General features: G+C 40.4%; 1 protein-coding gene across 2 annotated transcripts; it reads left to right on the forward strand.

Moving 5' to 3' along the window:
- The first annotated feature begins 1,143 nt into the window (after positions 1 to 1,143).
- Positions 1,144 to 26,282, forward strand: ptpra (protein tyrosine phosphatase, receptor type A). 2 transcript variants are annotated; one of them, XM_022744897.1, is made up of 22 exons: positions 1,144 to 1,536; positions 12,789 to 12,835; positions 13,104 to 13,185; positions 13,287 to 13,730; positions 17,875 to 17,974; positions 18,222 to 18,295; positions 18,877 to 19,013; positions 19,346 to 19,436; positions 19,702 to 19,778; positions 19,887 to 19,923; positions 20,036 to 20,133; positions 20,521 to 20,640; positions 21,014 to 21,180; positions 21,266 to 21,401; positions 21,566 to 21,715; positions 21,858 to 21,951; positions 22,111 to 22,187; positions 22,327 to 22,461; positions 23,305 to 23,430; positions 23,578 to 23,729; positions 24,191 to 24,326; positions 25,732 to 26,282. In XM_022744897.1, the coding sequence occupies exons 2-22, from the start codon at positions 12,815 to 12,817 to the stop codon at positions 25,804 to 25,806; spliced, it is 2,529 nt and encodes an 842-aa protein (XP_022600618.1). In that variant the 5' UTR covers positions 1,144 to 1,536; positions 12,789 to 12,814; the 3' UTR covers positions 25,807 to 26,282. The 2 variants fall into 2 exon arrangements, with proteins under 2 accessions (XP_022600618.1, XP_022600619.1); XM_022744898.1 differs by having other exon boundaries at positions 1,144 to 1,252.

The raw sequence follows: 26,282 nt of genomic DNA on the forward strand, positions 1-26,282 counted from the left end.
TGTCCAACCACTAGCTGAGTATAACAGAAGACTAAGACATGCAGAAAATATTGACACTTGACAAGCTATACATTTTTTTGGCACGTTTGTTAAAAAATAAATATTTCATTGATCAGTTATCAGAATTGTTACCAGTTGATTTTCTGCTGATCAAAAGATCAGTGTCTCAGCTGTAACATATTCCTGCCAACTTATCACTGTTCAGAAGGAGCAAGATTTAACATCTGATTACTTTTAATACAAAAGAAAAAGTAGTACCACTGACAATACTGTTGAAATTATCATATTTGTTAACTGACATAAGCTATTTCTTTTACTTTCCTGAACTGTTTACTCTCAAGTTTTTTTTTCATTCAAGCTGTTTTCTTCAGTTAATCATTTGCTCTCTTAAAAATAAACTGCATCACACTGTTATGAATAGGACACATTGTTACCATGGACCATAAACCTTCAAAAACGTAAACATTTCACATACTTTCATCTAGTAGCAGAAGTATTCAGATCATTTACTTAAGTAAAAGTAAAGTAAGTAACAGATTCACAATATTAAAATACATCTGTACAAGTAAAGGTCCTGCACTCAAAATTTTCAAAAGTAAAAGTAGGCTACTCATGCAGTGCAGACGTTGTTACAGCTACTGTTAAGTTTTTGTCTCATTATTAATGATGCATTAACATGTAAGTGGTGCCTAATGTTTCTGTTGCTTAAGGTGAATCTAATTTTAGCAGTGTCTATACTGTTGAGTGATTTAAAGTTAATAATGTATCATATTTTATAAACTTTGTTTTATGTGTGTCTTAATCTGAGAAGTAACTAACCAACTATAGCATGTTGAATATGTGTCTGGATAAAAATAAAATAGAAGTACCTACACAGAGGCATAAAACGGAAATATTCAAGTACAACTATCTCGAAACAGTGGAACAGTGAAAGTGAATGGGGGCCCCTTCGTGGACCCTTTAGAGGACCCCGGGCCTCATAAAGGAAGCATTACCAGCAGTAAGTCTTTGGCACAGTCCGGGCTGTGTAATACTCGGCTCTGCCAGCAGGTGTCGCTGCGGGCTATGCAGAAACGTAGTGGAGAAGAGACGGGGCCTGGCCTGGGAATTTGCTGCTCGCTTCCCATTCTTCCTATGCAGACAGACACACAACATGGCGGACTAGAATAGTCGGCCGACGCGCCCGGATACAGCGGATAAACCGTGGGATTTAATCTCCAGGAAGGCGAAGAAAGTACCCTCCGAAGGGACGGTACGTTAGGGCGAAGTGAGGATTTCTTTTAGAGAGGGGGTGCCTTCCTTGCTTGGATTTAGTAGATAAACTGACTGCGAAGTGTTGACTGTGTGTCCCAGATCGTGCTTCCCTCCTCTGCTATCACCCAGGTCCCCCCACCCCGCTCACACTCTCGGTTCCTGGGGTGTGGAGACTGGGGCCGGGGTTGAAAAACGTGGAAGCGAAAGAGAGGATAAATTCCTGGTTGGCTTTGATTTTTGTATCCCTCCTCCGGGTTTTCTTCGGGTGCTACAGGAGTTGTGGTGAGTTTTCTTGTTTTTGTTGCTTAAAGCCCGAGTCACACTTGTTACAATGTCGGTGTAGCAGCATGTAACTCGCTGTAACATTGTGTCATCCACAAACACTTTGTCCCCCATATTCAGCCTCACAGGCTCCATTACATGATTGTCTGTCTCACAGCGGAGATAAACCCAGGTTTGTGCAGGGAACAGGGCTGTATTCAATAGTTGTAACCCTCCTTGTATTGCTTGAACATTTCAGAAGTAGCTCGGAGGCAGGGAGGGAAATTTTTTGGCGAAGGGGGCTCTCAAGAAAAAAGGGGGGCTTTAAGATGAGTGCGACAACATTTCGGAAAGTCGGAGGTTGTAACTCGGTTTGTTGTGCCAACACAGATGCTGTTGCTCTGGCAGTGGAACAAAGACAGGGGGTCCATGTCTGCACTGGAAAGTACACTTTATTGATCAACGCTTTGTTATTACACGTTCAGAGAGGGTGGGGAGCTGGCTGGCTGACTGGCTGGGGGGGTGGGTGGGTGGAGGAACAGGGGGGCTTCATGCGACCCACAACAGGAATTAGGTCGCCCTAACATTAACACGTATGGTCTGTCAAATCACAGCGGCTGCTTTGTGTTTCTTCCTCTGCTCTCTGACATTCAGTCTCATGAGTGTGCATTCCCTTTCACAACCTCTCCCAAAGTTTTTTTTTCTCTCTTTTTTTTTAATGATTAATATTCTCCTCTCTTTCTGTTGGGTGTAACCGAGCATACCATTTCAATCTTGAGGGTGTTGAGGTTTTTTCATGTATTTCTATGCCTTTACTTGGACTTCAAGTTACATTTCTCAGCTCATCAGAACATGGATTATTCCTTTAATGGCTTATTTTGTCATTAGAAATAGTGGGAATTCAATTTAAGAAAGAAATGAATGAATGCAGCCGCTGCTTCATTAGAGCCAAACATCAACTAAAGGAACTCTGCTTCAGTAGAAGTCATGTCAAACACTGGAAGGTGAGAGCAGAGAGAAGCATCACACAGACTGAGGAGGCATGGCAGAGCCTGGCTTGTCCTATCTGAAAAAAAAAAAAAAAAAACCCTCTCTGCTATGTCTGCCTGGAGCTTGACTCATCAGGTCTGGACCGATTCACTGAACTCCAGCACATATCCACCATACCTCAGTCTCAGTGCCTTTCCACTTCAGAGGTCATCATGTCATGTTAGGACTACTGAAGTGCAAAACTCAAGCTGCAACTCACAGGGTGCGTCACAGTGTACCAACAGGCCGACCTTGACCTCTGCTTGTCAGGCCTGGACACGTCCACCTCTGTTCCTAAAAGCTGTCGAACCATCTCTGGTTGTCAAGCAGCCCCCTCTCATAAAACTCTGGAAGGAAAAAAAACATTGTGCTTTGGCGACATGACAGATAGAGGCAAAGCTGTTATCATCATGCTCACTCTGTCCATATCTTCTCCAACCTATTTTAAGAAAAGTAGTTATTTCTGTCTTGGGATCCTGAAAGGGTTTTAGCAGAAGTGCTCAAGTTATCCTCACACTGCACTTTTCATGATTGGCCTAGTTTCTAAAAATAAGAATAAAGTACGTCTTGAAATCACCCAGTGGAGTGAAGTTTTGATGGGTGGGTCTTTGCAATTAACTCCATGTTGTGAAATTTCACAATTCAGGGTGCTGAGTGCTGACACAATATTATGAGTTGGCTGTTAGGGTGGGGTAGGAGGTATATTTTTGTTTCCACCTGTTCCACCATGTTTTACTGTGCAAGAGCACTGTAATTCAGCCTCTGACGGGATAAACACAGCTACATTTAGAGGATTATGAAGCATTATGGAGCCTGATTGCAGCTACACGTGACATGTCATTCGGCCTTAATGACATTTATTTCACAATACAGGAAATGAACCAGTGTGATGAGTCACAAATCAAATACCTTGCCTGAAGGGGAAGACTTCACCGGGAATCATCCGGTTTTGTTCTGGCCTTCTGTGGATGTGGAGTAGTAATTACGTAATCCCTTCAGATTACTGAGTAAATCTTTGTTTTACAGCCTCTTGATGTGGGATGATTGATGTTTCTGGTTCACCACGACTGTGATGAATATGGATAAAAGTTTATTTCTTCTCAGTGGACTTCAAAGTCTAGGTGTGAGTTTGTATTTAAGAAGTGTTTTTAGATGTGTGAGAAGTTTTTTTTTTTTTTTTTCTTTTAATGTAAATTTGCGTGATCCAGGTCAAAGTCTAGTTGCCACCTCCTTATTCCTTCATTAGAGTTTATTTTAACTGGACACTGTTTTCCTGTGGCTGGAAGGTGGGATAATAGTACTAGATGTTGGAGTTATGGATGGAGGGCAGGTTTTGGCAGAAGTCAGTATATTAACATGATTGCACTAGACTGTACCGCTATACCACAACCAGAGGTACATAAATTCATTCATTGTTATACAGTATGTCTTGGGAATGGAGACAGTTAAGTTAATGTGGCCACCATTCACTGTTTCCTGGGCTTAAAATACATGCTTTCTCTTTTTGTTAACGGAAAAGCAAAAATTATGAGCAAAACGACACATTCAATCACATTGTGTTGTGTTTTAGCCGGTTTTCCCTCCTACAGAAAAACTTTGATGTGCTTTTTTTAAACAATGCCTTCGCAGTTGAGGTCAAACTTAAGTTCGGATTCAATACCAGTTGAGAGCCGTAGTTATAAATATTTATATTTGCCCTTGGCATCGGCCTTCGAGTCAGCAAGACCTTTCTTGCCCTGCTGTGAAAAAATGTCCAAAGAACGTGTCAACATGCCTGAGTAATCTTTCAATGCACCACATGAAAATGGACATAGAAGAAAGGGCATTCTGTAGAAGCAGTATCATGTCACTGCTGTGAAGTTAAGCCTCAGAGGATTGTCTCTTCATCTCAGATGGGCTTCTTATCTTTCAGAGGAAGAGGAGGGGGACGAGTGCAGTGGGATGGTCACTTCATATATGACAACCTTGACTTTGGGTTCTAATTGTGACAGAACCTAAATGACTTGTAAAAGACAGATTTAAAGTGTTGGACGGACTTAAGGCAGCGCCAGCTGGCTGTTTTCCTGCTGTTTGTAGAGCTGGATATTGTTTGAAATATTCAATGCTACCAGTGATCGAGTGTAACAGAGTACATCTGATTTGAGGCACTTGTGCTTTGAGTATTTACATTTGATGCCACTTTATACTTTGTACTCATTTACATTTCAGAAATAAATATTGCACGTTTTACTACGTCAGTTATCAGACACTGTTTACTTTACAAATTAAGATTTTATATAAAATAAGAATTCATAGAATATGAATCATTGTTATAGATTCAACTAGACAAAAGTATATAAAACGGATCAAAATTAGATGCACCTCAACCAAGAACAGCAAAATGCTACTTCAATAATCATTCAGTAACACATATAGTAGTCACTTACAGAAGGCATGTTTCTGCACTGTGTACTTTTACTTTTGATACTTATAGTACATTTTGCTCTTAATACTTCTACTTTTACTTGTTTAACATTTCAAAACAGGACTTTTACTTGTTAAGCTACTTGTGAGTTTTTTTTTGCATTGTATTATTGCTGCTGTTAGTTTAATTAACGGTTTGAATATTTACTCCACCACTGGATGTTACTGTGGAGCACCGGTACTAATACAATAAGTACTTGTCTTTTGGTTTCTAAATTAAAACATTTTGGTTTAAACAAACCAAACTTCTTAAATGTTAAATATTGTCTGAACACAAGTGCTGCACAAGAACCTTACAGAGAAGACGAGACAAGACTAAGAATCTGACCAGGCATTTGATGCCAGCTTTCAGAGTTTGGCAGTGTTCGTAATCTGTGACACAGACACACTTTGGTTTATATCAGAAAGGTATTGAAGTTTGCTGCCCAGCCTCAGCTGCATGATGAATGTAGCTGTATATTAGTTTCAAATGGCAAAGGTGATAGTGAGTTGGGTTTCATTGTGGCCCTTCAGCTGCCTGTTTGGCCCCACACCACGCTTCAAGGTCACAGTGGCTTCTGTGGGGAGGCCATGCTTTGCGCCTCCACATCCTCTCTGTGTCCAATGTGGGAAAGCTTGAGAGGCCCCTGGCATGCTCTGTGAGAAACCCCACAACGAAGCGGACACAGAGCAGAGCTCCACTGACTCACCACTTTCACTCATTGAAACGAGTGAGTTCTCTTGATCCGTCCAGCCTGATGGAACCAAATCATCATTACAGGCTTAATAACAGACACAGCGGTCACGCTTGCCCGTATGATTAGCCAGAATAGTAATCCCACGCTTCTCTTCGTCTTTTCATCAACTCACCAGCTCATGAATGAAGCCAACAGGAACACAAACCACACCAGCAGGGAGTAGTATCCCTCAGAAAGGGAAGTCCAGAGGATTGTGGCTGTTGTATGTGGCACTGGGGACATATAATCTGTGGTCTGTTTCAGAGCAAGAGTCCTAGCTGCCCTGAGTTAGGCCTACTTCAGTCTCCCGTGAAGAGAAGCATTCACAGTATTCCTGTTGCCCCGGACCCCCTCCCTCCCTCTCAAGACATAGAAACAGTATTAATATGCCATGAATGGAGACAGACAGACAAGCATTATCTAGCACTGCAGCGACCACTGAAGCAGGATGCCTTGTAGAAAGCCAGAGGGAAATATTTCTCTGCATGAATGGTGAAGTCCCCTTGACCACCACTGTTGGTGTCATGTCAGCGAGGCCTGTTGGGTTGGTGTCTGTTTGGATTTCAGCTCACCCAATTGCCTCTGGGTGTCTTCTGTGAATCGTTAATGAAATTAGTTGATTTTACGAATAATACTAAAGATAGAGGATTCCTGCATTTTTTTTGTTGCTGTGTTCCATGGCCACATTTTTCATTGGGTTTCAGTCTAATCTACTTAAAACAGCTCACAATAAACTGAAGAAATGGCAGCAACTACTAAGTATTCTTATCTGAGGTTAAAGTATTTTCTTTTCCCTTAGAGATCACTGTAAAAAAAAAAATCTTTCTCCATCTTGAGCTGTTCATTAATTCACGTCCGTGCAGTCGGAAAAGAGTACTTCACCGAAGGCTACAGGTAAATACAATAGCATCTGTGAAATCCACAGATTTGACTGGAAACTCTCCATATTAAATGACTACCTTGCATTGATCTTGCGTCTTGGCCTTTGGTTGTCATGGAGATGTAATTGGACTTCCTTTATACTCCACCTATAAGTGTTCCTTTCACTGTGTGAATGAAATGGCATGGGAACAGCCCAGCCCTTTCACAACTGTGTGATTGCAACCCTATGAGGTCTGCAGTTGGCTACAGGCAGAGAGGCAACTGTCTTCATTTGTTGGTCAGGCTCTTCATTTGCATGTACATGAAGCAAATTCTGCACAATGGTTGACTCAATATAAGTCAGACCTATGTTCACTATGTTGTCTTACATGACTAGATATGAGATCTTAAGATTTTTGTAATGAGTTAATTGTGGTCATTGTTACCCATATATATTCAAACATTTTTGGTTTAGTGTATCCTTTGCTTTTATGTTGTATTACTTCTTTTTGCACAGCAAGATGTTCAGGTTTTCTTTATCCTGAACATGTTTGATCAAACGCAGGCGGATGATAAACATCTGTCACAACAGTTAAAGCGAGACTATACAACTTTTGAAAGAAAAATTTACCCATTCTTCTTCTTACAAATGAAAAGCTGATTTCATATGCAGCAAAACACATGCTCAATTTATTGACTGAGGGGTTTTGCAGCTACAGCCTTACCTGGTCTGGTATGGCCAGTAGCTAATGATTGCTAATGTTAGAAAATATCAGATAGAGATATTTTACTAAGTTATTTAGCTAATCTAAGACTTTTCTGTTTCCACTTTTGATCACAGAGTCACACAAGTCACATACTTTGAAGTAAACACAAAGTGCTTTATGTCACTAGGTATGTTTACATGGGGCCTAATAAGGGGCGGGCGATCTGAACTTGTAATCACATGACTAGTTGTGCATATGATTGCCTGGACACAAAACCTGTCACCTGTCAACGCTAAAGGCCCATCTCACAAATCTCAACATCTCCAATTCTTCACCCACAATTCTCTCTTCTGTTTACAAATTGTGTCACTACCAATCACTTTTCTTGCTTAGTTCAGATGAAGTATTCATTTGGACAGCACTTCTATTTACTTCTATTTATTCATGCTCTTGTGGAGAACATGTGCCGCTATGCCAAGCTCACTGCGGCCGCAGAGCAGAAGAAGGGCTGCTGTTGCTAGCTGCAGTTAGCTAGCTAGCTGTTTAACTACTAAGTAAAAATCAAAATATACCACCTTTTAATGACACGATCTGTACGATTCATCTGAAAAGTGGATCATATGCCAAAGTAAGATCGCCCACCCCTAAGCCTAATATTCAGATTTGAATCGGTTTAAAAGCATCAATAAGAACAAGAATGCTTCATATAAACACCATGAATGAAACCAATTGAAATTTCAATTGGTTGCAGAGGGGTACTTCAAACCTTTTCATAAACTAGTCAAAAGAAAACTTGTGCCATTTAAACAATTTAGTCTGATTACTTGATGTAAAAGCATGCAGACGTACGTTTCTCCACTCATGAGGTATTCATCACTTTTGAGCATGTCACACAGCTGTTCCGATTAAATGCATCTGTTAACACCAGACCGTATTAAATCACATCCCATGTTAACAGTTGACCTGAAATCTTCATATGGAATTAAAAAAAAGATGTGTGCATGTAACTCTGACGTAACTCAGCTCTGACGCTTATCTAAGAAATACAAGTAGGCTGTATCTGAATAGTCCTCCATTGTAAGACAGTTTTCTAAGGTCAGCTGTTAAAGTCAGATGTCCACACTTTATATACAGTCAGTTTAACACATGATTCATTTCCCCAGTAGAGTTAACTGGTAACATTGTGTGAAGGATGATGGTATGGTTAATATAGAGTTGAATATTTAAAACTGTTCACTAGTCCTGATATATTATTTAACTGGACACCTGCCATCAGAAATTAGTTTTCTTAGGCAGTGGTTTAAGATTTCGTTTACTACTCCATATATATGCCGATATGGCCAGTAACAAAGTTTTAGTAAAGATGCCTAAACAATGCAGCTTTTTTTATTGAACAAAATAACCCAAACGGATGATTGCATCAATATTAAATAAACATCTTAAAATACAGTTATAAGTTATATATTATAAATGTTTCCCAGTTTGGTTCAGGAAATATTTGATCGGAGAATAAGTAAACAAGCCTAAGAGTCTACTCAAGCATTCTGTGCCAATGTTTAATACTGATACTTCTTGATACTCAATGCTGTGGAGAAAGTTTTGTTGTCACTCATCAGGTATTAAGGTTTGTCATACGTTAGTTTGATGCCCAGCCCTGTTGTTACTCCAGTGTAATTTAAGCCAGTGCAGCAGGTTCTGATAGTGCAAGTAAACTTAAAATAACACTAAGGCAAAATAAAGGGTGGAAAAGGAAGAAACCACAGTCATTTTTGATTTCCATCAAAAAGGAAGCTAACGTCCTGTCACATTTCTGTGTTGTGTGTTTCTTATTCCCTTGAGGCAAACCATTGATTTTTGTAGCTTGTTGCTTGTCATAGTGGCAGTTTTGCACTTTGCCATAGGGCAGCTCAACCCCAGTGGTACAGGGCTTCCTGTAAGTGCTCTGCCTTGTCTGAAAAATATTCACATGGTTGCACAACACAAGCCCAAAGTCAGGACAGCGTGAGATGCATGACTACCTTTTGAGTGAATTCATTCTCTAATAGATGGGCATGTACATGTTTCTTCTGTGGGGAATAGCGTGATGAAGCTGTTGGAACTTTTAATATTTGGCTGTCACAATGCAGAGCAAGAGGCTGGATTGAAAGAAAACAGATTAAAGAAAAGTGTTTTATCAGCTAATGTTTATGAAATGTGAGATCAAATCAGTGAAAGTAGGCTGTGAGCCATTTCTTTGTTCTTATGCTTTTAACAAATGTGTTGCAATGGAAAACTCTTCAGCAGCCATTGTAGGAACATTATTAGAGTCTGGTCAGGACACTGATCAGGAGTAATGTACCTCAATGCTTCAATGGTAATGTCCTGTATAATAATATAACAACACAGTTTCTTTGTGATGTTTCCTGCATCCTTCATCTTTTGAGTGTGGATTACACAAAGCCATCACCCAGAGTATCTTATTAATAGAGAGCACTGACAGCACAAAAACCTAAAAGTGGCACAAATAGAAGCACTTGGCCACTGCCTCTTAAATTAATGATGTCCTCTACCAACACATAAGTCTCAGAAAAGAACCCCATGCATTCACACACACTCAGGAAGACCACTGCTTCTCAGGAGGATAAAACCCATTAAGATGCATCTCAGGGGAGATGTACTCTTGGGTCGACACAATCTCTAGATAAAACCCTCTCGGGCTCCTGCAGCATCTGCGAAGTGACGGTTAGCAACAGGACCGGCTTATATCACTTACACCAACACAGTGACACGTCACCCAGCCTCTCTGGATGGCATGCAGAAAACAATGAGTCATGCTTCATTAAGAAAAGGTTACTGAAAAGAAAAGCTTGTTGATGTGAAAATACCCATTTGTAACCTTTGTCTATCACATCGAATTTAGCCTAAAACACACACCAGATGCTGTATGACACTAATTCACACTAAATGGTACCAATTCAAGACCTTGACCATTACAGCTGAGTCACTCTTTTTAATGAATTATGAATGGGAGGATAGTAGAGGTAGGGTTTTAGGGTTATAATGTGGTTTTGGGGTTAACAGGGTATTTTTAAGTCTATAAAATCGATGACAGGAGAGGAAGGAAGCACTTTGATTTAAAGCTTTACTCAAATCTGGACAAACTGTACGTACAGTGAGACACAGTTCAGCAGCTATAGTGAATATTGTTGGTCATTTTTTGCACACAGATGTCACTCACTCGCAGAATTTAAATATCTGGTATAATATGAATATAAAACACAGTTTGGCCAGGATACTGATGGACTGGCTTCTTATTAGAGAACTGTGAAAAGTACCAAGAGTGTAAAGGCTGGTTTTCTATCTGGGGGTTGGTATAGATATAATTCAAACTGTTATGATTAGTCAATCAGCACATGTAAAGAAAATTAATTTAATTCAACAATTTTGATAAAAGTTAATTGATTAAGTAATCTTTCAAACAAAAATGTCAAACATTTACTGGTTCCAGTTTTTCAAATGTGAGGGTTTGCTGCTCGTTCTGGTCATATATGGTAGTGAATTAAATATTTTTGGGGTTTTGGACTGTTGGTCAGACAAAACAAACAATTTTAAAACATGACTTTGAGCTCTGGGAAACTATGATGAGTATTTTCCACTATTTTTTGAATTTTTATAGACTAAATGATAAGTATGTTAATCAAGAAATGAATCTAAAGATTATTCAACTATGAATATAATCCTTAGTTGCAGCCCCAAAGTTGATTTACAGGAAATCAATTGGCAATTATATAGATAATTGTTTTTAGTCATTTTTTTCAAAAGTCTAGGTTTTTAAACTGAAAATATTGACTGCTAGTCAGACAAAATATAGGAAGTTGGAATGGACATTTTTTAGTTTTCTTACATTTTGACACAGAAAATAATTAGCAGATGAATCAGTAATGAAAACATAACATAAATCCATATTCATAATCAAATTCAGTCAGTCAGCTGTTAGGTAAAGAGAGTCATGAGTGATAGAAGACCTTCCTGTCAAATTTATAAACATCTATAAATAGGACAGACACACATCCTTCCTTACATCTATGAAAAGGGGAGCAGGAGGACATTTTGCCAAAATGTTGTCATTGTAAACAAAAAAGGTATTCTTGGCAAAAAAGACTAGACTAAAATCTTTTAAATATTTGCTTGAAGATTTCCATTTTTCTAGGGGCATGAGTCGTGTTTTTGGAAACAGTCATTTGCTGGCTAAATGGATGCTGGGTGACAGAGAGAGAGGGAGAGCAACAATTGGATTTGTAGGTTAATAGCATCCTCATTGACCACATAACTTGCTCATCATGCCCCATTTCAGGCTGAAGTCAGAGCCAAACAGTGCTGAGCTCAAACCAGAATGTAAGCACTGCAGTGAATGAGCTCAGATCAAAACAGCAGAAGATTGGCAACTGGCACTATTAGAGCTTTTAGCGCCCAATTTATCCTCTGCCCACTGATGCAATAATCCGTGATGTAAAGCATCAGTTTCTGCAGTGTTTGGCTTGGTGCGGCGTTGAAGTATCTCTCTAAGCAGAGGCAGACGGGCTGGATTATTCCAGGGTCAGGACCATGGGATTACGTCCAGGGATTATCACAGCTCAGTCAGGGAGACAACAGCCTTGTTGGCCTCTGAGATTATACAGAAGACTGACAGTCAGTCCGACCGACCACCCAGCCTCCGTCATGCTTTCTCCAACAAGTCTTTCCTCTGGCCCCCACTCGCTCATCCCCATATCAGTGGGTGAAGAGTGTCCTAAATGCTGATTCGCTGTCACTGCAGGAATTTAAACGTGACACTGACTCTGTTTTGGTCATGCTCCAGGTGACGAATGCTCAGTAACAGAGGATTGTTGGTTGGGCATAACACTTCTTTTATGATGAAACTCTGTTGCAGGAAAGTGTAAGAAACAGACAGATATTTAGTTTATAACAATGAAATGCAGGGAAAAGCAGGAACCAACCTTTTTTTTCCTTTTTTTTTCCTTTTTTTTTCCTTTTTTTTTTTTTTACAAAAGATTTAACATTTAATTAAATTAGTAATGTTCAACCAGCAACATTTTCAACAGCATTTTCCAGACATAATTATATGGCAAATGCAAACAAAATCACGTATAAAATAATCAGACAAAAAGAAGTGTACAACAAAAACTTCAATAACTCATTTTGTTAGTTTTTAACTACAATTTCCATTGAATCAATAATGATAATGTAATTGGAGCATGTGACAAGGTACAATTCTCTAAGTCAACAAACCATAATATTAAATGATTGCCCAGTCTAAATATGAATTTTTAGGGATTTTATGCTGTTCATGTCTCTTCTGGTACATCGCCACGACTCGAATAACGTCATCTAATTCCATTCATCTTGATACTGATCTTACAGAAGTATGTTTCAAGGAGCAAGTTTTACTGATACATTATGTGCCTGAAAGTAACGAAATCCTCTGAGTAATGCTTAAAGTATTCTGTTTGCTTTCTAGGGCCACGGCGTGCGAATGAGTGATTGATGCCAACTTCCCTTCTTCAGGTAAACAACATTTTACACACACAGGATACACTGTGCAAGTATTTCATTTTCGTTTCAAATGTAACAGTATTACCTCCCAAAAATAAGCATGATGGATAAGGATAGAAGATTTAAAAATAAATGTATAGTGGATTGTGGATTATACAATGGATAAACCCTGAATCTCTTGGTCTGAATGAAACATTTTGAGGTTCACTATCTTTTGTTATCAAATGAGATTTGAGGTTGTTTTTGACTAATATCTTTTTGTCCTTTTTCTGGCATGTAGGGCAGAATGGGTGTGTGTCCCCTGCTCCTGCTGCTCAGTCTAGCCCTCGGGGCCTCCGCCCAGGATCATGCCCCCATCACAAGTACGAACCATGTCCACTGATAACAAATGTCTTTACTCACCTGAAGCTCACAGAGAAAAGTTGCAGAATACGTGACCTATTCTTGTTTTCTTTTGTTCCAGGTCCTCCAAATATCACTGCTAAACCCACAGACCCTCCCGCCGCACCCTCCCTCAACTCAACCGCACCCACACCAGCCCCCCCAGGCCCACCCACAACGCTCGCCCCTGCAGTTATCCCGGTGATGACAACAAGAACAACAACGACCACCACCACTACAAGCCCAGCTGGTGGTGAGGACGTACAAGCTGTGGGTCCCAATGGCACCACAAAAGTTTTGCCAGTTCCTCCACCCCCACCTCAAGCTCCAACTGATGCCCCTCAGGCACCACCGAGCACTGAGTCTAACCCTCCTCCCACCCCAGCGGGGGGAGACAACAGGACCACAGCCTCAACTCCAGACACCCCAACAACAGAGAGTTATGCTGATAAGGATATATTCAGCTTAGAGACAGAGACCAGCACAGAACCTGGAAAGGAGTTCACCTCAGACCCCAGCCCACATGGTGAGTGTCGATGCATGTGTAGGACACTGTGTGTCTGTTTTTTTATTAGCCTGAAGACTCTCTTCACTTGGGAACAGATTTAGTGTGAGGATACTTGAAGGATAATTCCAGATCTTCCAGTCTTATTTCCATAGTTTTTGCCATCTTTCCTATCTACGGTGGCCCTGAGAGCTCAACACACTACAACTTAGGAAAACAGATGCAAAGACACAAACGCAAATTCAGTCCTACAACACGACGGAAGTGTTTCCTGGGGACAATAAAAAGTGATGAACTTGATGTTCAATGCCAAATTGTGACTTTTGAAGTTAAAAGCACTGGATAACAAGTGCGCCACAGCCGGGTTCATCACTTTTTTTCTTTTTCAGTTATTTTTTTGTCTTAATTCTGATAGTGAGTGTGAGAGAGGATGATATGGTGCAAAGGGTCACAGGTTGGACTTGATCCCTGGCCGCTGCGGTTAGGATTATGCCTTCATGGTACTATTGTAGTTGTGGGTGCACACAGTCTTCTTGTGCAATGAGGGATTATTACTGACATGTCAGATGCCCTCAGTTTTGCTTTTACCTTCAAGTCGAGTGGTTTGAATAAACTGTTTGCTTGTTTACAACCTGTATGATTATTCAACTACTCGTGTTTTATAACTTGTCAGAGTTTGTTGTAGCGATGTCAACGCACTCCCAGATCTCAGCAATTACTTTAATGAGAACAGTGTTATCATAACTCAAAGAAATGATGGCCAGAACTACAAAAGTGAGACACAGGTTGTGATAAAAAACACTTCTTGGAGGAAATATCCATCCTGAAACATTATCCTCACCGTTTAGTAACAAGGGACTCTGTCTGAAGTCATCGTCATTATGCAGCGCCTTTCATCAGTTACACCGGGACAAATCTATGCTAGGAGAGACAGAGATCCAAGGTAGCCTCAGAGAGGTGTGGGAAATCATTAAGGCACTGCTTAGACCCTGTGTGTTGAACCCAGATATTTGAAGACTGTGCTGTGATGGGATTTTTCTTTGTTAGTCACATTTCATTTTATCTCTGGCACAAGTGCAGTTGTTGCTCAACAGAAGAAAGTGACTTGGTGACTGTTTTGTAGTGGCTGACAGGTTCATACTTTTAAACCTTACAGATCAATTATCTACAACTTTGTCAAATAGGTATTACCTGCTTTACCCCACATTATAAAGATGAATGTGCTGTCCTGTTAAAGTGTGCTTATTTGTTCCTACTGTTGACCCCAATGCATTTTGGGTGCATTCTTATTTGTCATCAGATCACCTCAGACACATTTAAGCTTCATTAGAATAGCTCCTGGAATACATAAACATCACAGATTCATGGTATACCTTTTTTTTTATACCTTCTAATTGTATGTTATTAGCGTAGGAGAGAAAAGCAGTAGCAACAGCTAGAAAGAGCAAGCAAGTGAGCTCTCTGGTCAAAAGTTGACCTTTAATATTTTAGATGGTTGAACATTTTTCTGCTTTTAGACTCTGGAAATATCCTGACGTGACATACCTGCATTTGACCAGTCATCCACAAGAATCAGAATTAGCACCAAAACTGGATGACCCAGACGCTGCCATAAGTGTCTTTTATTTATATATATATATATATATATATGAAAATAAAAGTGCTTTGAGGGATTTCTATCTTCTTCAGTTTATGTTTTTATGAAATGCTGTTTTTTTCATATATTGAAGAAAATTCTTATTCAGTTATTCAGCTTTGCCTTTTAGCAGCTTTGAGTCTCTGTGCAGACCATCCTAGTAATATTCTTGTAAGTGAAACATGACTCCCCCCCACCCGCTTCTTTTACATTAATTATTCATATTACATGATTATTATAGAGAAATACACAAATCACTATCAAATGTCAGTCATTGATTTAGAAAGATGTTTTTTACTATCAAATATGATAACAGCAGGAATGTTCTGAATCATCCTGGACTGGGTGAAACAAGAACTGAAACTGGTTCCTGTACATAAACACTGAGATGGTGTATTTTAGGACTTCAGGGGAAACCGTAGAGGTTCTGATAAACATATAGACTCCTGGCGAACATAAATGCAACAGATATAGCTGCACTGCACTATATATGGTGTTTCTATTATATAACATAATCACTCTGGGTTCATAGGTGTTATGTAATTGCTCCATTGTCTCCCTCTGGCCATCTGTGGGCCTTGTGTGGCGAGCTGTGCGCAGTTCTAGATGGCATTAGATGCGTCAAGCCTGTGTCAGTTCCACATGATAACCCTCAGCTTGTTGTGCTTCTGCTCTGTTCAATGTACACCTTGTCCGAGGGAGAACACTGAAAAGTGCTGGGAAATGGGCATGAAAATGCAACATAACTGGGCGGTGTTCCAAACTGCCTCCCCCCAGAAAGCGCATATAGAGCATGAAGTTAAACGATGCATTCTTTGTAGCATATTTTTGACTGTGACATTCAGAGCTTTCTTGAATTTTGAGTCGATCCATGGAACAGCTGATTTTGTCATTGCATTGTCACCACCACCATGCAGGTTTCTAGAAAAAATCTCTTCTTTTGTTGTGGTCTAATGTGTCTTACAGACCAGTCATCAGCACACAAACGGCAGCCGTTTTTTTTTTTTTTTTGTTTGTTTTTTTTTTGTTTTTTTTGTACACCAAACTCCTGTTGTTGTTCAAATCTCATGTCTTTTGTGCTAACGGCGGCAGTGAAAGGTCACGGGGAAGACTATAGGATTGCCTTCAACCAGTAACTCATGCACAGGGTGGAAACACATACAAATTGGTCAGCCATTGTATTCTACAGGATGCATCAGAATGAATAGATAACTTTGCCCATGTAATGTCTAATTTGAAAAGTTAAGCCTTTTTGAACACAATCCTATTTCACCAGCCAGTAGCATGACAGTAGCTCTACATTCATCTGGTTTATGAACATAGACAGACTCGCATTGAAACATTTACACTCTGAATAATTCATATAGAATTCATAGCAAACAGTCGAAATGTTTAAGTATTTAATACCATCATTCTCTGGCTACTGTCATCCTGGGTATAACCAGATATAGAAGCCGAGGGTCGACCCTCTCTGTTAAACTGTGATTTATCTGTTCACTCCAAAGGACAGCCTGTTGCGCTCTCCATTTGTGTCTGTGTTTTTTTTTCCTCTGAAAGCCACTGAAATATTAACATGGACAACCATTATGGAAAGGAAAGATACAGGCTGGTGTTGAAAGAGGCTGAGGTCACCTTATGACCTTGGCTTATTGTTTTACCGACATTCAGACATGTTAACAAGCTAAAAGTCTGTAAATGATAACTGCTTTTTTGGGACATTACACAGCCACTAGATATCTCAGAATATCAGTCTATCAGTATTCATTAAATCCTAGCAAAAACAATAAGTAGATTGATCGCTTATCTGATCAACAGAAAATGAATGTGCAATGCTTACTTGTTTAAAAGAATAGTTTTTAGAAGAAACATTTTGGGTATGGCTGAAATGATTAGTCTATCAACAGAAAAACAGCAACAGGAATTATTTTGAATATCGACAAATTTCGTATACCATCATCTCTAAAGCTCACTGATTCACACGTTATATACCATTTATTTAATTTGTTCAGAAATTCCTTGGCCAAACAGTCTATCCCTTTGGTGACTTCAGTTTTTGTACAAATGAAATGTCACTGTTGGACTGAGCTAGTCTGTTTCTCCGTGCTTCTAGTCATTATGCTAAGCTAAGCTAACTGGCTGCTGACTGTAGCTTCATATTTACGTTACAGATAAAAGAGTGGTATCAAAATTCTCATCTAACACTTTAAATCCTTCAGTCTTAGAGTGCTGGTGAAATCCCTCTTCCATGTTTAGTATCACAATATTATAATGATTTATAATTTCTTGATATCATGTGTCACATTTGTAAGCTAATAAAATACTGAAAAATCCACATTTAACATAAAACACCCCAAGTTTATGTGGACTAGTGTAGTATGAGAAAAAAATTGGTAATGGCAATGGAATTTGGCATCGGCATCAAACTAAAACACTGACACACCTCAGTTATTGAGACACATTTTTTATCATTTTTTTCTTAATCATATGCATGGTGCAAATCATTTATCCACCCTTTTCTTTCTGATGTAGACAACAGCCCGGCTGATGAAATGCCAATCATAGCAGTGATGGTGGCCCTGTCCTCCCTGCTGGTCATCATCTTCATCATCATCATCCTCTACATGCTCAGGTTGGTGATATGCTGTTGATGTTCTTTATACAAGACCAGCCAGAGACCTGTGGTGAATGTCCTAAGGTGCTGCCGTTACCTTGGCAGCGACTGATTGGCATTCTGCTATGAGACTAAAGCAGTATGTGTTTATTTGTCTGTATGTATGAGACAGTGTGTGTGTGTGTGTGTGTGTGTGTGTGTGTGTGTGTGTGTGTGTGTGTATCTCTGTGCATTCATATCCACTTTGATCGTTGTTGATTGACAGGTTTAAGAAGTACAAGCAGGCAGGAAGCCATTCAAACTCCTTTAGACTGACCAACGGCAGATCGGATGATACAGGTAAAATAGCCAAATGTGCATTAGTCTGTCTGTCTGTCTGTCTCTGTGTGTGTGTGTGTCTCTGTGTGTGTGTGTGTGTCTGTGTGTGTGTGTGTGTGTGTGTGTGTGTGTGTGCGCACGCACGTGTGTGCGCTTTTTGTATTTGTCAGCAGATAATGACTGCATACTCACTGAACACTCATTTATTTGTTTTGGATCGTATCAGCAAATATGTACAGCCAGTTTGACCAAACTTGTTACTCTGAGTTTTTTCTGATAAGACTTGATTGATCTTGCTCCCCTAACCGATAACATTTCACTGGTTGACTGTTGGCAGAAGGCTTTTGTTCACTGAGATTACCTAACCAGCAGGGCTGCAGTTGGCTTTTCATGTTACAGTGTTGAGTCACATCGCCCTCTGGTGGGCATGTTTAGAAAAGACAGCGAATGATGAAGTCAGTGTTAACTTGATGTAAGACAGTTCCAGTCTCATGTTCGTACCCCGTCTCACATGTCTTTATCTCCACCTGCCTCACCCCTCCTGTTCCTTCCCTCCTTCACTCACCCCCGCCTACTCCCTTCCTGCTCGCCGGCCGGCGCAGAACTCCAGAGTGTCCCACTATTGGCCCGTTCACCCAGCACAAACAGGAAGTACCCGCCCCTTCCTGTTGACAAGCTAGAGGAAGAAATGAACCGTCGCATGGCTGATGACAACAAACTCTTCAGGGAGGAGTTTAATGTATGGCACACTCAAGCACACACCCTCTGACAATACACTGAGCCTGAGATTCCCCTCCAACCCATTTCCCTGTAGCCTAAAGAAGTGCTTTGTTATAGGGAGGGAAGTAACCATCAAATAGGATTATAGGCATGGTGTTGATCTTGAGTAAATTTATTGTTACAGTAGCCATTAAGCTACCAGATACAAAAGGATAATGCACAGTATGTATGTCCAACCAATGTAATTAAGTAAATGATGTGCAGGGTTCCACAGAGAGATTTGAGATTGATATGCGTCTGTCTGCTCTTCTTCCTGGTATCTAAATGTATGTTTTTTATTTCTGTGCTTAGGCGCTGCCAGTCTGCCCCATACAGGCATCATGTGACGCTGCCTCCAAGGAGGAGAATAAAGAAAAGAACAGATATGTCAACATCCTGCCATGTGAGTGAAAACAGAACCCTGACACTGTGACTGTGATGGACATTAACAACTCAGAAATCAGTGTATCTGACTTATTCCCTGCTTTTATTAGTCCAATCATAGAAAAGACCAGACAGGCAGTTTGCAAAGTGATTTAATGAGTTATACTTTTTTGGTTTGAACTGTGCTGCTTCAGCTCTTCATTAGCTTTTTCTCTCCATGTCTCCTGCTCTCTCTCTCTCCCTCTCTCCCTCCCTCTCTCTCTCTCCCTCTCTCTCTCCCTCAGATGATCACTCCAGGGTGCATCTCTCATCTCTGGAGGGAGTCCCTGACTCTGACTTCATCAACGCCTCCTTTATAAATGTTTGTATAAGTGCAGCACTTTTTCCAGAGAAGAAACAATTCTGCTCCAAATATGGGGGACTCTTATTTTGCCTCATTCTAACATCTTTTTTGGCCTCTCTTTTGCAGGGTTATCAAGAGAAGAATAAGTTTATTGCAGCTCAAGGTAAGCTTTGCGCCTGAATTGGAGCAGAGAGTACTGTGCTGTGCTATTCATTTTATAAACAGACTACTTGATTAGTAGCTCAACAGATGTTCTCTTGATTTCGTGATCTCAGGGCCAAAGGAGGAAACAGTAAATGACTTCTGGCGAATGATCTGGGAGCAGAACACAGCTACCATTGTCATGGTGACCAATCTGAAGGAGAGAAAAGAGGTAGGGATGATGTTGATGTTTGTGTTTGTATGCTGGTTAATAAGATCACTTGTGTTTAATAATATACATACACAGTTGAGATGGGGACTGGATAAACCTTTTTAAAAGCACAAGGGAACAAAACACATCACTGGTTTTATGTTTAACGTGTCTTTGTTTGCAAAGTAAATTTTTCATCTGTAAAGTTAGTTAGTGCACTTTTTAAACCCCAATGTGAACCCTTATGTAAGGGCCTTCAAATCCTGATTTTACCTTTAACCAGTTTTTGATTCTCACTATACTCAGTCTGTCAAAGATGTAGCATAATTAGGTTATTGTTAATTTGGACAACCTCGTTTGCATTTTTTTGTGAGTGTGCTCAGTGTTAAATCACTCTCTGTTTTTCAGTGTAAGTGTGCACAGTACTGGCCGGACCAGGGCTGCTGGACATACGGGAACATCCGAGTATCTGTAGAAGACACAATGGTTCTGGTGGACTACACCATCCGCAAGTTTTGCATCCAGCAGGTACCATAAACCTCTTATTAATACAGCTATCATGCTAAATTTGTTTTATTGTGTTACAATTTTTTTCTCTAAGCACGCGGTTAACATCTAATGTCTTTATAAAGAGAAATCAATATGAACCATACCCATTTTGACCCTCCCATTTTTCATAGTAGTGGTAGTATACCCCCTATCATGCAGCACTGCTGGCTACATTCTGCAAAACACTGATGTAGTTTGTAGTGTGTATCTCCAAAGATCTTTAGAGGAGTATCTGGGTACACAAAAAATGTGGATTATTTTTGGACTTTAGAAATGCTGTCATTTTAGTGTCAGTGACATAAATGGAAACCCTTGTGGCTCAGTCTATGACCTGGTTTTGTTTGTGTCTCAGGTGGGAGATGTGTCTGGGAAGAAGCCTCAGAGGCTCGTCACCCAGTTCCACTTCACCAGCTGGCCAGATTTTGGGGTGCCCTTTACCCCTATTGGCATGTTGAAGTTCCTCAAGAAAGTCAAGACCTGCAACCCCCAGTATGCCGGGCCCATTGTGGTCCATTGTAGGTAAGTGGTTCAAGGCTTTCTGATTTTTGCCTATTTTTGTTTTCTCAATACCACACAACTCACGAATCATGTTTCTGTCCATCAGTGCGGGTGTGGGGAGGACAGGTACCTTCATTGTGATCGATGCCATGTTGGACATGATGATCGCTGAGAGGAAGGTGGATGTGTTTGGCTTCGTCACCAGGATCAGAGCCCAGCGCTGTCAGATGGTCCAGACTGATGTAAGTCCAGCGTTGACACACTCCACCCTGGGCACACAACGGAAAATGCATCACAATTTCTGTTCACATGAACTCAGTCTCTCCCATGATGCAGTGTTTTCAGTGCAATGGTTTTTTTTTTTTAACTTCCACTTATCTTTCAACTTCCTCTCTCTCTCCCACAGATGCAGTATGTGTTCATCTTCCAGGCGTTGTTAGAGCACTACCTTTACGGAGACACAGAGCTAGAAGTGACCTCTCTGGAGTCCCACCTGGCCAAACTCTACACCCCCTCACCTGGAGCTGGCTGCAGTGGCCTGGAGGCTGAATTCAAGGTCTGTTTGTGTCATATTCTTCCAAAGTGGCAGTTATTCTCTGTGACCCCTCAGTCATCATACCTAAACATCTAACAGTTTCATTGCAGTAAGATGTGTCACTGAAGTATACATGTTAATATTTGAATCACATAACTTCTAGAAACTGACATCCATCAAGATCCAGAATGACAAGATGAGAACAGGCAACCTGCCCGCCAACATGAAGAAGAACAGAGTCCTACAGATCATTCCATGTGAGTGAAGAAGTTGTAGATGTGAGGATATTATACAGTGTTGTACCTGCACCCAGCGATGAACGCCTTAATGCACATGATGAAAATGCAGATATAAAGTCCTTATGTCCACTCTTCAAGCTATTCCCCAACCAAGATTAATGTTTCTGCTCCCGACAGATGAGTTTAACAGAGTGATCATTCCCGTCAAACGAGGAGAGGAGAACACTGACTATGTCAATGCCTCTTTCATTGATGTGAGTGTAAAAGCACCTGGATTAGAGTGAATCATTTCAATTCATTAATGCAAGTAATCGATCAGGTGTTATTGTAAGTCTTCCTCTCTTCCTCTTACTGTTTATTTTGTAACAAATATCCTCCCTCCTTCCCACACAGGGCTACCGCCAGAAGGACTCGTACATGGCGAGCCAGGGCCCCCTGCAGCACACCATAGAGGACTTCTGGAGGATGATCTGGGAGTGGAGAAGCTGCTCCATAGTCATGCTCACTGAGCTGGAGGAGAGAGGCCAGGTGTGTGGTTGTGTGTGTGTGTGTGTGTGTGTGTGTGTGTGTGTGTGTGTGTGTGTGTGTGTGTGTGCGCGCGCGCACCACTCATATTAGATATCAGGTCAATATCTGGCTAAAATAGAATATTGATATTAGATTGTTTGCTCAAAGTGCCACCAGTCTTGTATAACATGTTATTAATTTCAACAAAATGACCTGATCTTTAGTGGTTTTCTAACATATCTCCATTGCAGATCTTTAATAAGATCTATAAATTATTAGCAGTCCAGATGGTTTGATATACAACAAAGAATGAAAGTAATTGTTGAAGCTCAGTCATACCAGGAAATCAGATTTAATGGCCAGAATTTGAATCCAGTTATTTCCAACAAACATGGTGGGTTTGGTATCCGTTTTCTTCTTTGTTCATGTAATTGATGATTAATGAATTGTACTAAGTTTCTAGGGCTGAACAATTAATCAAAATATTATTGAAATTGCAATATGGAAAATTTTTTGATAAAGGTAAAAATGGGTCAACATATCATAAATGAAGCATTGTGATAGAGATGCGCAGGCCTACAAATCATATTCTCCAGATGTAGGAGAACATGTTTGTTTAGTACAGACCCCAGCAAAAATCACATATCACATGTCAAATGTTTTTTTTTTGTTTTTTTTTTTGCATATGATTTAGCCCTGTTTAGTACTACTTGGACATCTGGAAAAATGAACGAGTTGCATACAAACAATAAAAATCACTCTCTAGAGATTTAGATGTCTGACATTTTAGATTTTAGATTTAGATTAAAATGTTCAGAATCCAAAGATGTTGTCAATTGACCGCTTCTATCTTGTGTGCTGCAGGAAAAGTGTGCTCAGTATTGGCCCAGTGATGGAGTGGTGGTCTACGGGGACATCTCCATCGAGATTAAAAGGGAGGAGGAGAGTGAGAGCTACACAGTGCGTGACCTCCTGGTCACCAACAACAGGGTAAGAGAGTACACAGGGAAACAAGCAGACACTCCACACACAAACACACTGGAGGTTAAAACCCAGATTATACCAACAACAATCTTTGCATTACTACCTGGAAAACATACCCTAATGTCTTATTTTTGCTGTCCTCCGTACGTCCAGGAGAACAAGGCTCGAGCGGTGCGTCAGTTCCATTTCCACGGCTGGCCAGAGGTGGGTATCCCCACTGATGGGAAAGGCATGATCAATATAATCGCTGCGGTGCAGAAACAACAGCAGCAGTCTGGCAACCACCCCATCACTGTACACTGCAGGTAAGACAGACACACACACACACACACACACACACACACACACACACACACACACACACACACACAAGCCTTCACTAAGTATGTGGCTGTTTGAACCTGAATGTACAAGTGTAAGATAAAAAGGGAAATAAAACACTCCTCAAAAAGATAATTATTGATATTTCGTTGTATTATTGTTGCACATCATGAAAATGCTCTGGAAGTTACATGTGCTTGCTGGTGTGTGTGTGTGTGTATGTGTGTGTGTGTGGGACATTGTTGCAGCTGTTAAATCACAGGAAAAAACATCTCAGAAGAATTGTTCTCTTTTTCCTTGTGACATTTTAACTGCTCCTTGTTGGACTGTTCCTATGCCTCTTCTCTCAAATTTACACCCAGAACAAAACCTCTTGTGTGTACGTTATTTCTGCACTGTGTGTACTGAGATTTATATTTTTGCCTGTGTGTGTGTGTGTTTACAGTGCTGGCGCTGGCCGGACAGGGACTTTCTGTGCGTTGAGTACAGTGCTGGAGAGGGTGAAGGCAGAGGGCATCCTGGATGTCTTCCAGACTGTCAAGAGCCTCAGACTGCAGAGACCCCACATGGTGCAGACACTGGTAAAGGCTTAAATTTGTACATATAACTTTGTTATAATGATCAAAAACTACTTAACTGGTTAATCTTTAAAGGGATGTAATGGGAAAGTGAGACATTTGCTTCCTTCAGATTTGCTGTTAAGAATTTGTGACAGAGAGGACGATCTTGTTTTTAAAACTCCACCTGTTGGCTTTTTTTAAAATCTTTAAGCAACAGCTCCTTAAAAGTGAATTAAGAAACAAGCAGCTTGATTTATTACCACTAACAAGAATTTAAATCCACCTGCTGGTAGTGTGTCTGTCAGAACAGGGTATCTGAGCAACTTAGGTATTTCCATTAATATTGGTAGTCAAACTGAGCTGTAGCCAAGGAGCAACTGATGGGATTTTGGCAGCAGTTTGAAAATAAGATTTGTGTCATTAAACAGTTACTAACTGTGCAAACAACAGATGGACACACTTGATTCCAAAGCCTACAAGAATATTTGCAGGGTGAAAGGAATAGTTCAACATCTTGAGAAATAAGCTTGTTGATACCACTCTCTTGTCCATACGGTAAATATGGACTGAAGACAGCATTCAGTTATCTTATCTTAGGTTAACATAAAGACTGGAAACAGGGAAACAGCTGGTTCTGTCAAAAGGTAACAAAATCCACCTACCAGCTAAAGCTCACTAATTAAAATGTTATGTCTTTTCCAAACAAAAACCTTATTGTAACAACAACAATTCACTGTGTTAAGGTGGGTTATGTACTAGGCTATTTCTTGGCTGAGACCAGTTGCCAGGCAACCAGCAGAGATTATTGGTCCTGACTAAGTAATAGTCTGGCACATAACCCACCCAACCCACCTGAAGTTGTTGCTAGGCAGATTTTCTTTTAAATCTCTGGACAGAGCCAGGCTAGCTTTCCCCCCTGTTTCTAGTCTTTATGCTAAGCTAAGATAACCAGCTGCTGCCTCCAGCTGTATATTACTGTGTATTACCCATTACCACACAGACATGAGAGTGGTATTAATCTTTCCATCCAACTCTCAGCAGGAAGGACAATAAGCGTGTTACCCAACATGTTGAACTATAAATTTAATACATTAGTTTCATTTTATTCTGGAGGTAGAAATGAAGTCCAAATGTAAGTTGAATTTTGTGTAGAGCTTTGTATGTGCCGGGGGACTTCTAAGTGTGGGTACTAAATGCAAAACAAAGTTTTGGGAACTTTCGTTGCCCATCAGTGCTCAAGCTACAGCTGTATGATTGTACTCTGCTTTATGTCACGTATAACCATACACTGTGAGCCATTACAGAAGAGGTCACAGGTCAAGATGCTATAGAATCACAGACGTCAGGTGATTATAGTGTGATCTTAGTGTTACTTGTTTAGTTTCCCAGCTGATGCGGCTGTTTCTCCCATCCCGCCCTCCTCTAGGAACAGTACGAGTTCTGCTACAAAGTGGTCCAGGAGTATATCGATGCCTTTTCTGACTACGCCAACTTCAAGTAGGGACCCGCCATGGATGGATTGATAGGTGGATGTCAGCATACACTTGATACAAGCACGCACCAGATCCTACACACACATACATTACCATGCAGAAACCTGCATATTCCCATCTGGTGGATTAAAAAAATAAATAAAAAGGACTCATCACAACTTGATCTGTGGATGGGATGAACTGCCCGAAAGGAAAAGGGAACAGACGTCTCGGCCCGGAGGACAGGGCAGTGCAGTCGGACAGAGAAAATAACTGAGATGCCTTCTTGAATATTTTGTAATATTGGTCTTGTTAATACAGCCCTTCAACCCTATTTCCTTCTCATCTCTCCCCCATATGTATATATACTTACTGTGTTGCATCTTATTACTTTGGTTTCAGACACAGTTTTGAGTTTGGCTGCATTTTCGGGTGGCACCTGTAATGTATTTTATTGGTATATATATAAATATATAAATATATATGAATATGAATCTAATGCTTT

Source organism: Seriola dumerili, unplaced genomic scaffold (genome assembly GCF_002260705.1).
Source record: "Seriola dumerili isolate Sdu_G_001 unplaced genomic scaffold, Sdu_1.0 BDQW01000088.1, whole genome shotgun sequence".
NCBI lineage: Eukaryota > Metazoa > Chordata > Actinopteri > Carangiformes > Carangidae > Seriola > Seriola dumerili.

What these genes read in the sequence shown, in the direction of transcription:
- ptpra (XM_022744897.1), top strand. Translation starts at nt 12,815, where the DNA reads ATGCCAACTTCCCTTCTTCAG. An exon ending in CGGCAGATCGGATGATACAG is followed by an intron (nt 18,296 to 18,876) that starts GTAAAATAGCCA and finishes CGGCCGGCGCAG; the next exon opens with AACTCCAGAGTGTCCCACTA. An exon ending in TCTTCAGGGAGGAGTTTAAT is followed by an intron (nt 19,014 to 19,345) that starts GTATGGCACACT and finishes TTCTGTGCTTAG; the next exon opens with GCGCTGCCAGTCTGCCCCAT.